The 12,001-nt window shown below is 47.7% G+C and overlaps 2 protein-coding genes across 12 annotated transcripts in view; one reads left to right on the top strand and one right to left on the bottom strand.

The window, feature by feature from the left end:
* ATF7IP2 (activating transcription factor 7 interacting protein 2) overlaps positions 1 to 2,777 on the top strand; it is a 32,432-nt gene extending 29,655 nt beyond the window's left edge. For 8 of the 10 annotated variants that reach the window (XM_083413517.1, XM_083413520.1, XM_083413515.1 and 5 more), the window contains exon 11: positions 474 to 2,777. In XM_083413517.1, coding sequence (XP_083269643.1) covers positions 474 to 875 — 402 coding nt within the window. In that variant the 3' untranslated portion in view covers positions 876 to 2,777. The remainder of the gene's footprint in view (positions 1 to 473) is intronic. The other 2 variants (XR_014504914.1, XR_014504915.1) reach the window with 1 other exon arrangement.
* The window catches only part of EMP2 (epithelial membrane protein 2), a 32,008-nt gene continuing 22,465 nt past the window's right edge, over positions 2,459 to 12,001 (bottom strand). The window contains exons 3-6 of one of the 2 annotated variants that reach the window (XR_014504935.1): positions 11,258 to 11,348; positions 6,821 to 6,967; positions 4,323 to 5,913; positions 2,459 to 4,276 (exon numbers count right to left, since the gene is read on the bottom strand). Coding sequence is in view for 1 of the 2 variants with exons in the window: in XM_083413828.1 (XP_083269954.1) it covers positions 5,726 to 5,913; positions 6,821 to 6,967; positions 11,258 to 11,348 (426 nt within the window). In the remaining variant the exon portion in view is untranslated. Of the gene's footprint in view, positions 5,914 to 6,820; positions 6,968 to 11,257; positions 11,349 to 12,001 lie in introns of both variants that reach the window. The other variant, XM_083413828.1, reaches the window with a different exon arrangement.

The raw sequence follows: 12,001 nt of genomic DNA, 5'->3' as shown, positions 1-12,001 counted from the left end.
TGTAAATTTACATTGTTGTGATTTTGCTTGTTTGCTGTATGACAGATTTGCTTAATTGTTTGCTGGTTCTATTTATATGTTTTTGTAATTTTTGTATATTTTCCTCCATTTATTTCTGTTACTTTGTTTCCTGCTCTGGGGTTGAAAGCATCCGATGAAGAGCTTGCTATTAATACTTTAAATGAGTAAAATATAAGCAATGCAAGCAAGGGGAGCAGCCTGGTTTTTTGTGCGTGAGACATACACAGGGTTGTCGCCAGTTCCAGTCCTACAGAGTAGACCCGTTGAAATTAATGGAACCACTTTAGTCATGACCATTAATTTCAGGGGGTCTGCTCTTAAGTGGGATAGCCCGTACTTCCTTTCTCTGCACGGAAGTCCCTTTAGTCAGACATGTAAATGGTTGAGCTGAAATGGATTGTTCCGGCCCTTTTTAGCCGCCCTGTTAACCGAAGCTCCTGCTTTCCCCACAGGTCCCTGAAGCGTTTCGGCACCTCCCTCCGTTACCGCAGGTTGAGCAGCAGCTGGAGAGCCTGTCCAGATTCAAATATACCCGTCCACCTCAAAAGCTGCACCTCACTGTGGTTCAGGTGGAGAAGCCCAAAGGCTTTGGCCTGCGGTGGGAGGTCAGAAAGGTGGAACCATGGTGTGCTCCTCTAGACAGCTTCCACTTGTTCGTTTGCATGGAGATCGTCGGTAAAGGTGTGCCGACCAGCTGGCTTAGGGTGCGGGAAATTAAGGCCATGCCTCTCCCCATGGGTTGCTCGTTAGCCCAGATTGCTGATTGCTCCAAGTGTTACTTTACCATCCAGTCAAAGGACATTTATGGACGTTATGGACCCTTTAGTGACATTCATGCCATTTCGATGACATAGCTCCTGTGAGGGGGGATCTAGGCTCCTACAGGACGTCTACTTTATGTGTCCCTCTTCTCTCTATGCTGCCTATGGCTGGTGCCAGTTTCAGGATTCCAGTTACGGTAAGGTTTGACACCTCACTTCTGAGACTTCCCGTTGACCTCATGCCTTTCTGCGAGGGGCGCCCTTAACATTTTAGATTTTGGAGGGGAGAGAGAAAGGACCTTTGGCTTTGCTGCTGCTGTTACACTACAACTCCCATCATCCTGGCCTGTTCACCATACTGGCTGGGGCTGATAGGACTTGTAGTTAAACAGCATCTGGACTGCTTCGGCCCCTTTCCCCTGTTAGTTACAGTTCCTATAAGCTCAGACCACCAAAACGGTCTCCTTTGCAGGCGTGCCGGGTAGTGGGGGCTGAGGAGTCTTCAGCTCCCCCCCCCAAAAAAAAAAATTCAAGGAGTCTTCAGCCCCCCCAAAACCCTGTGGTCTGCTCCCCCTCCTCACCCGATATTGCGTGGATAGGAGGCTGAGCGTGGATCCTGGGGGCTTCCTGCCCAATGCTGTGTAGGGAGAAGGCAGCCATTTGAGCGCTGGCATCACAGCAGCGGGGGTGGGACACCAGTGTGTCCCGGCCCGGCACGCTATTTGGGAGCGGACGCGTCATGTGATGCGCCCCCCCCCCCACCAATTTGGGGGCAAGTTGGCGCCCCTGCTCCCTTCAATGTATTTTCACATATCTTGGCAGAAAGAGATTCATAATTGCACCCATAATGTCCTCATCTATGGCCTCTTCCAGGTCTCTCTCCCACGTCACCTTTAGTGTGCCTTTAGCAGACATGGAAGTTGGTTCCTTTTGCTTTATAAATTAGAAACTTGGCCTTGCCTGAAGAGCAGGTTTCAAAAGCCATCTATGATGCTCCAAAGCCACATGCACTACAAAGAAGGCAAAAATACCCCCCTCCCAATTTTGCAGCTCGCAGACCTCCTACAGCTTAGTTAGGGTCACCAGTTCCTCCTCTGAACTTCTAGATGTGGAAAACTCTCCAGCCATATCTGATCTGCATTCCTGGTGGCTTTTTTAAAGAAAATCAAATTGTACCTGTAGTGTATAAGCCCTGCTGGTCGTCAGAGCTAAAATTCATGGTCACCGGTGGCAACTTTCCTTGTGGGACCCTGTCACAAAGAAAGCCGGTGTCTTTGTCACTTGTACTGATTCATCCAGTTAAACCTCTAGCTGCTTAGTGCACATATTATTATTTTATGTCATGGGGAAAGAAGGCAAAGCAATTAAAGCCTTTGAACACTTGAAATTCTGAAGACGCACAAAGCGGCATGCCTTCTACCTCCGAGTATCCAGTCAGGCGCTGCTTTCAAGCCTGTCTTCCCAGTCCTTAGGGCTAGAAGGCTGCTTGAGAATGAAATGAAAGTTGCTAGTCTCAGAACGCTTGGTTGAACTCAGCAGGCGTTTGTGTGCCTGGGTGGTCCAATCCTGCCCACTCCTACCTCTTCTTCATCTGAATGTCTAGCATCTCTTTTAAAAAGCTGGGCTTCCCTTCAGCGTTTAGGCAGATGCTGTCAAGAAACCAAACTGCAACACGGTATCGGCACAATACTGGTTGTAACTTTTATTTCCGTGTACACAGAGGGTATATAAAATACAAAACAACAGAGGCACAGTCGGTAGAGCTAAGCTAGCAGTCTTGACAATCACTGTCCTCCGCCAAGCATTTTTGGAGTTCTCAATTTCTCCCCCAACCCCAGAACTTGAAAAATGGTAGTACTAACGTACAAAGGAGTGCCTATTATTCCCAGGCGAGTTGCAAAGGCAATAATATTGTCAGAATTGGGGTTTTTTGTATTCTCTGGTTATATTATGATTTGCAATTCAAATTTCTATTAAAGTGGTCAGAAAATATAATTGGCATAATGTTATCTATGTATGTACAGGTACATATTTTTTTTGTTTTGTTTTTTTACATAAATACAAATTCTATCTATATAAAAAACACACCTGGTCAGACTAGTTCATTCTTTAGAACAGAGAATAAATGGTGGCGCAGATTCTTGTATACAGTGTATGTGTGGCTGCATGCGGAATGTCTGGGGATTTGGGAGGGATGTTGCAGGAATAGGGTGCAATAAATCTAGGATCGCGCGGAGGGGGAAGAAACGGCAACAGAGTGTGGGCAACCTTTCAGTGGCTTTATGCCAATGGTGGGTGGAGCAACAGATCTGGTTCTCTTTGCACAGTAGGGTCTATCCCAACCATGCAAAAGTCACGAGGTTTCTCTCTATACACCATCACTTCAAAGATGTCACTACAGGCACACAAAAAGCATGGTTCTATATTCCATACAGGAGCATAAAAGTGATTCTGGGAGGAGCTGGGATCATCAGCTTGGCCTTTTAACTTGGCCTGATTTCCTTAAAATGAGTTGTCACCAGTTCATCGATTTGGCCAAATGTTTTTGTTTGCAGGATCTAAAACACTCCCATCCCCCCCCCCCTCAAAGTTTATGCTAACATTTCAAGTTGGGCATACCTTTTAAAAAATGCCAATAGTAAGGACAGGTTTTCTGGAGCACCATTTTGAGAGGTGAAAGGGGGATTACAGAGGGGAAGTGGCCATACAAAGATGCAAAAGAAAACATATTTAACACACACAAAAAGCGCTCCCACTAAAAAATGCCCTTCCACGCTGCTCACAATGGTTGTCTGTTAAATAGCTGCATTCTTGCACATTCTCCGAAATCTCAAAAAGGTCCCTCGTATTGAGAGATCAAATGAGCTACACGCACATTTAATTTAAACTGGATGGCAGCATGATTCCAAAGGCAGCTGATGTTCAAGTAAGAGGATGCAGATCAGCTGACAGCCCTGCAGACAGAGAAATCCTAAGCATGCTTACTCAGAAGAAAGTCCCTGTTGAGTTTAACGGGACTGATACCGCAGGAACAGAGAGGAGGATTTTGCAGCCTTAGTGATCGATGGGTCGTCCTTTTCCATTAATATCTTCTAATGCCCTGTAAAGCCATCTTTGTTGTTAAGGTCAGACATTTGTAGCTATACGAACAAGGCTCCTGGGTGAAATATGGAATCCTTAAGAGCAGCCTGAGGTTATTCTAGGTTTCTGCACCTGCTAATAATAAGAGCCTCTGGGGTTTTGAAAACCAGGTGACTTGTTAGTGGGTAAATTTGTCAGACAGATTGGAAAGACCTGATATATTTGCCAACAAATATGCCAGATAGTTAGCCAAATACTGGCTCGTTGGTTGGTTGAAGCCGTGATCTGGGGCAATCAGGAATCCCAAACTCTTCTGGAATAATACATTAGTGTTGGGTGGCTCTTTCCTGGTTGTAAAAATAAAAATTGAGTCTTCCTGCCTGCTGTATTTACCTCTAAGTAGGGAAGCTGTGCTTTAGCACTGACATTTTCCTGCTAAAATGCCGTCAAGCTGGGTGCCCAGTGCTTTCTTCTGAGTCATGAATTTTGGTTTGCCTAAGCCTAATATTGCCTACAGCAGGGATGGCAATCCTAAGGGCCATATCTGGTCCCCCAAATGATTTTTGCCAGCCCCCAACAACTTGGCGATGTTATTTGCTTTCTGACGGCCACTATGCTGACAGCTCGCCATGATCCACGCAAGGAAAAGGCCCTTCCACAGCCCTGCTACCTAGGATCCCTTTTGAGTGGAGGGATTGAGTGCCTTCTCAAAGACAAGACAGCCTTTCCATTTAAATTCTTCCAAAAAACGCAGAGAAATAGTAAAGATTAAGGCACGGTTGGACTGCTGCCGCAGAAACAAGCTGAGAGGTGGTGGGCTTGGGAAAGTGCCTCTCTGGATGTCAATCAAGGCAGTGACCATCTTTGCGGCGGCTTGAGGTAGCTCTGGATACATGGTTCAGCAGGAAGAGGATCGGTCCCAAAGCAATTGTTTCAGCCTTAGGCAAGTAATGTTCTCTGAACCTTTCAGGGCTCTTCACTACACGCCTATCGCAGCAGAACACTATCTTCCATAGCGATAACTTAAGACACTCTCAGCTGGAATTATTTTGAAGCATGGCATGGGCAGATGTATCCAAGCTGGATTTAGAGCAGGCTGTACCCCTGTTCTGCCGCCCCCTGCCATGACCATTAACCACACGGGCACTGCGCCAAACCAAATGGACCCTTGAAATCAGCCCAGAACCATAGTGTTGAGCTTGCCAGCGTCACACCAAACCATTGCTTTTTAGAAAGAACCTCCTAGGCTGGCATTCAATCACTGGAGGAACTACCGGCTGCACAGGATTATCTCCCAGATCCACAGAATTATTCTGTGGCCAAGGGCAGTCTAGAACCCCCACCCCCAATTCCTATTTCTCAAAAGAAACCCAGACGTCCAGTTGAGCACATGTTGCTAGCGACAGAATAATGTTTGCTGTGCTCTGCCAGCTGTTCACATCTGTCCTACAGAGCCATAACCAGCTGGGGGGAGGGATGCTCTTTTTATTAATGCCTAGTAACATTACCTGTTTTGAAAGCTGTATAAGAAAAGGAAACAAGAATAGGTACAATCAATGACTTTTGGGAGACTACTATAGACATGGGTTGCCTTTAAGGTACCCCACCCACGCCGGGGGGGGGGGTTAGCTGTTCCAGTTCACCTGCATTTTCCCCCTCCCATAGTCCTTGTTTCAACACCAAGCAGGGAGAAGGAGGAGGAAGGGGGCCGTGGCAGGACAAAAAAATACAGACAATAACTTTTCCTTACTACAAAACCGCTCTTCTGCTATATACAAAATAGTTACTGGACTCCCAGTACTGCGAAACGGACAGACCGTTTCCTTTTCTCTCTCTTCCTCCTTCAACTAGCCACTGCAGTTTTATTTACGCTTCCTTAGTATTAGGTACATGATTCCACTGAGCAACGTGAAAGAGAAGGCGACCCACGCCAGCACATAGGAGTAGCCGTACTGCCCGCTGGACACCTGGAAAAAGTCATACTGCGGACCCACGTGAAACTCCTCGTGGCGGTCCGTGTAAATGGACGCGGCAATCATCACGCACAGACCTGGGAAGGGAGAGAAAGGGAAAAGCCTGTGAATGGGCTGAGGATAGACCTGCCCGGAACCAGCCTCCTGGTGTTCTCGGCAAGACAAGACTGAAAAGATCTCTAAGAAATCAGAAAGAAGCACTAAGCATCCACAAAACCAGCTTGCTGTCAAGGTGGTCTGGGTCTAATCAGTGCCTGGATAAGGGAGAGTTACCGTATTTTTCGCCCTATAGGACACCTTCCAATAAGGCGCACCTAGTTTTTTGGGGGGGAAATAAAGGGGGGGAAATTATTTTTTCCCCAGGCGCAGTGCTGGGGCAGGGGAAGCCCGAGCTTCCCCTGACCCCAGCCCCCAGAACAGGCAACTCTCCGCAAGCCGTGGGAGCCCGGTGCCGGGCTCCTGCGCCTTGCAGAGAGCTGCGTGAAGTCTGGGCGCGCATGCAGGCAACTCTCCGCAAACCGCGGGAGCCCTGCGCGGGCTCCCACGGCTTACGGAGATCTGAGCGAAGCCTGGAGAGTGAGAGGGGTCGGTGCGCACCGACCCCTCTCGCTCTCCAGGCTTCAGCGAAAGCCTGCATTCGCCCCATAGGACGCATACACATTTCCCCTTCATTTTTGGAGGGGGAAAAGTGCGTCCTATGGGGCAAAAAATACGGTAGGTCTCAGGTCTGGCCCCAAAAATCTCAGGGTCTGGGATGCAACCCAAGGGCAGCCCCTGGTGATGCCACGGGGATGGCGCCAGTGGTGTCATGGGGTGGGCCCTGGAAACGGAGGTTAATTGGGAGAAGAGATGGGGAGCACCCTCCCCAGACTCTTTGTGCTGTCTTGTGGCGCAGTGGCTCAGTGTGACAGCTCCTTGTCACGACTCCATGCTCTTTTGTGAGAGCAGCCGCTGCACATCCTTTAACCGGGAGGAGGTACTCACAGGATAGCAGCTGGATGATGGATGTTAAGACGAATCTCTCGCCTTGCTTTAGGCGGAACAGCTGGAGGATGAAAACAAAAAAGGCCACACAGCAGAGGATGGTGGAGATGATCATCGTCGCCTGAATTGCCTGGATAGACTGGTAGTCTGTAAAATACACGTGGGGAGGAAGGAGCAGTTACAGTGCATTTAGGAAGATTCCTGCATTGCAGCCGGTTGGACTTAGATGACCCTTGTGGTCCCTGCCAGCTCTTAGGATTCTACGAGTTCTACAAGGACAACCCTAGGACTTAAGGGGGAGACAGCAAGTGTCAATCTCTCATCTGAATTTAATCAGGTAGGATAGGATTGGGGTTGCTTCTCACTGCGAGAAGCAAAGCTACAGGGAACCAGGCAGAGGGTCTTCTCAGTAGTGGCACCCGCCCTGTGGAACGCCCTCCCATCAGATGTCAAAGAGATAAACAATTACCAGACTTTCAGAAGACATCTGAAGGCAGCCCTGTTCAGGGAAGTTTTTAATGTGTGACATTTTAATGTATTTTTAATCTTTGTTGGAAGCCGCCCAGAGTGGCTGGGGAGACCCAGCCAGATGGGCGGGGTACAAATAATAAATTATTATTAAGAGCAATTTATTATTTATATGCCACCCATCTGCTGACTGGTTTTCCCCAGCCACTGGGTGGCTTCCAACAAAAGATTAAAAATACAATAAAACATCAAACATTAAAAACTTCCCTAAACAGGGCTGCCTTCAGCTGTCTTCTAAAAGTCAGATAGTTGTTTCTTCTTGACATCTGATGGGAGGGCATTGCACAGGGAGGGCGCCACTACCGAGAAGGCCCTCTGTTTGGTTCCCTGTAACCTCACTTCTCTCAACGAAGGAACTGCCAGAAGGTCTCTATGGATTTTTATACGCTGCCACCCCTCCCAAACCGATATTGCTGGGTCAGATCTTTGATGGTCATCCTTGGATGCTGTAGTCAGTGGTTCAAAATACATCTGCAAAGCACCTCTTGACGGTTGCCTTCCCGCGCTAGCAGTCTAGTCCCTGCTCCGTCTCAGTGCTTCCCAAAGGGAAGTTTGTTTTCTGAGGTTTTGACAGTCACATTTAATTTCTGGGCTGGTTGTTTTTTTAAAAAAAATAAAAATTATATAAAAAAATAATCATCCCATTAGTTTTTCCTTCTTGGAACCCACCTGCATCCTGCCAGCGACTTCCTCCCGCCACTGCTTGCGCAGAGTGACAATAAGAAAAGGTGTCAGCCTCTTGCCAACTCTCCTGAATCCATTTCCTCCCGCCCTCCTGCTCCCCAAATAAATGCAAATTCCACAAAGAGGAACTTTGCAGAGCCTGGCTGCGCCAGCCAGCCCTGCCCTTCCTTCTGTTGTTCTTCAGACATCAGCAAAATCAGGGGATTAACTGCGAGATGCAACCAGGGCAGGTAGAGGCATTGGAATCAGAGAATTGTAGAGTTGAAGAGGACCCCGAGGGCCATTCAGTCCAACCCCCTTCAATTGCAGGAATCTCAACTAGAGCATACATGATAGGTGGCCGTCTAACCTCTGCTTCAAAACCTCCAAGGAAGGAGAGTCTACCACCTCTCATGGGAGTCTGTCTCTGTCTTCCACTGTCAAACAGCTCTTAACTTCCCAACCACCACCTCCTGCCTTGCACACCTATATTTCACGGTTTAAACTAAAGGTAAAGGTAAAGGTACCCCTGCCCTTACGGGCCAGTCTTGACAGACTCTGGGGTTGTGCGCCCATCTCACTCAAGAGGCCAGGGGCCAGCGCTGTCCGAAGACACTTCCGGGTCACGTGGCCAGCGTGACAAGCTGCATCTGGCGAGCCAGAGCCACACACGGAATGCCGTTTACCTTCCCGCTGGTAAGCGGTACCTATTTATCTACTTGCACCCAGGGGTGCTTTCGAACTGCTAGGTTGGCAGGCGCTGGGACCGAACAGCGGGAGCGCACCCCGCCACGGGGATTCGAACCACCGACCTTTCGATCGGCAAGTCCTAGGCACTGAGGCTTTTACCCACAGCGCCACCCGCGTCCCGCGGTTTAAACTAGTTGCCAATAAATATAAAAATTGCTGAGCATAATCTTTTTTTAAAAAAAAAAAGTCATATGACTATACCATTCTTGTTTTGAAAAGCAAGCTTTGAGGTGGATGCTTGCGTCGTATTTTATTCTTAGCATGATGGTTCTACCAGCTAGCCATGTATAATCTGGTTTACCTGTATCTACAAAATGAGCTACTACTCTGTGCTTAAGCAACCTAGAAAGAACTGGTGTATTATCTACTACAGGGGTCAGCAAACTTTTTCAGCAGGAACTGGTCCACTGTCCCTAAGACCTTGTGGGGGGCCAGACTATATTGGGGGGGGGGGGTGAACGAATTCCTATGCCCCACAAATAACCCAGAGATGCATTTTTAATAAAAGAACACATTCTACTCATGTAAAAACACACTAGTTCCCGGACCATCTGCGGGCCGGATTTAGAAGGCGATTGGGCCTGATCCAGCCCCAGGCCTTCGTTTGCCTACCCATGATATAAAAGGATGTCACATAGAGGAGGGAGAAAGGTTGTTTTCTGCTGCTCCAGAGAAGCGGACACGGAGCAATGGATCCAAACTACAAGAAAGAAGATTCCACCTAAACATTAGGAAGAACTTCCTGACAGTAAGAGCTGTTTGACAGTGGAATTTGCTGCCAAGGAGTGTGGTGGAGTCTCCTTCTTTGGAGGTCTTTAAGCAGAGGCTTGACAACCATATGTCAGGAGTGCTCTGATGGTGTTTCCTGCTTGGCAGGGGGTTGGACTCGATGGCCCTTGTGGTCTCTTCCAACTCTATGATTCTATGATCTACTAGTTTCTTGATCAGAAGGAGAAAGTTTTACTGTACGATTTATTCACAGGACAGCATTTCTTAGGCAAGGTCTCCAGCGCTGCTGCTAATTGCTACTGTGGTACATGGCCGGCAGCCGTGGCAAGGGCACAGCACAAAAGGGGGCCCACGTGGCTGGCACCCAACTATACCCATCACCCCATAAGTAGGTTCCCTGCCAACGCACAGCGAGCCTCTTCCACAGTGCCCAGCTCCTGCATAACGCCAACACCCAACGGCTCCTGAACTGCATGTTAGGATATTTCCGTTCCACCTTAAAAGGGAGCAGGATGTTTGTGTCACAGCCTGCGCATTTCCTGTCTCACAGGCTGTTTCTGTTGTGTCTTTGCTTTCGTTTCTCTCTCTCTGCCGGAAACTCTCAAGCAGGCAGTCGTGTTTTTCTTTGTTCTGATCAACACTGAATAAACTTCTATATAATGCTCTCCTGGGTGCATCTTTTGCTGTGCATTATCTGCTGATAAGAGCGTGCATCAGTTCTGGAATGTGGGAAGCTATTTCTAGAGCTCGTGTCGCTAATTGCTGATACTGCGTGTCTACGGGAGATCAATGGACGTCCGGAGACGACGTGGAGGTCAAGATGGACTTTATCTCCCTGACAGTATCCCAACATTGCAGCCGCCCTGCAACAGCTGAAGCAAGCTTCTCCCGGCCACGACCCAGATTAGGACACTGCACACTATGGCCCGGCCTCTCAACCTCCATCCTCATCTGCATGCCCTCCCCACTCTCCGTCTCGGCTACCATCGTCGCTTTCTACCTCCTCCCTCTTCTGGCATCGGACGCGGCATCCGGGACAGCCAATGGGCAGAGAGATTGGAACTGCCTGCATCCAATCACAGGATCGGCTTCACCACAGAGGCCCCATGGGAAATGTAGTTCTTTTTAGGAGCCAAGCAAAAAAACCAGGAACCAAAATGTTACCCCCCAAAATGAGGACATGTCCAGGAAAATCCGGACATATGGCAACCCCACTCAGGAATATCCTTAAAAGAGATTCGCCAACACCCATTCTGCACATCATGATGTCATCACATTTCCCAGCCAATGAAGAAGAGAAGTGCATGGGGAAATATTATTGTGATGATGTCACATTTTTTATATAAAAAAAATACACTCTCCTGGGAAGAGATTGGTGGGGGGAGGGGGACGAAGTAATCCCACCCTGAGATGCACGAAGAGCTGTCTTATACGATAATCTTTATTGTCATTGTCCCATACAGAACAACGAAACTGAAAAAATCTACATCAGACAAACCAACAAGCCTGCTATCCCAGCCAGGTTAGCCCCCTAAAAACTCTGATACCCCATAATTAAATACAATATACTCCCTGCGTTTAAAACCAAAATCGCATTTGGGTAGAAACTGTTTCTCAGGTGGTTAGTCCTAGTCTTTATAACCCTGTACCTTCTTCCAGAAGGCAGAAGCTGAAAGAGATCATTTCTGGGGTGCGAACTATCCTGCTCTATCTCTGTACCTTTCTTATGACACCTGGAAGCATAGATTTGAAGCATAGATGACTCACCTGGGAAGGTCTCGTCCAGGGCTGTACAGTTAGTGCCATTGAGGCAGCGATGCCAGACGTCTGTGGAGAAGTTCTCCCCGACCCACCAGGCCTGGAGAAGGATGATTTTAAAAAGCACATGAAAGTATAGATCTTGGAGGACTGATCGGTGGATTTCACTTTGATGTCAGTTTTCCACAATCAGCTGTGCCCAAAGTGGCTTCCAGCAGACATTTCAAAACATCAAAATACAAACAGAGCATGTTGCTAAATTGAAAAATGTCAAAAAATCTGACAAACACAGAAAAAAAATCAATATTACTCCCCCCCCAAAAAAAAAAAGTCTAGGTTTAAGTAAAACCAGAGTTAACTGACAATAAAGTTTCTGGTGCTGGTCTTCCCAATTTGATTTGATTTAACATTTGTATTCTGCTTTTCCAACGGCAAATGCTGAGCTCAGGGCAGCCGGCTCACAAGAATCACAATAGCATTTAAGAAGCAGTCACTACACCACCAAGTACCATAGTGCATAAATAAAGCAAATAACAAATTCATTGAAATGATTATTACAGTTCAGTTAAGCCAGGCATGGCCAAACTTGGCCCTCCAGATGTTTTTGGAACTACAATTCCCATCGCCCCTGATCACTGGTCCTGTTAGCTAGGGATGATGGGAGTTGTAGTCCCAAAACATCTGGAGTGCCAAGTTCTAAATATCAGAAACCATCCATCAAAACGATCAATACACTTCCTGCACTCCAAGGAG

This window comes from Podarcis tiliguerta, assembly GCF_965153285.1.
Source record: "Podarcis tiliguerta genome assembly, chromosome: 14".
Taxonomy (NCBI): Eukaryota; Metazoa; Chordata; class Lepidosauria; order Squamata; family Lacertidae; genus Podarcis; species Podarcis tiliguerta.
Note: the sequence above shows the minus strand (reverse complement) of the source record. Positions and strands in the feature narration are given on the sequence as shown.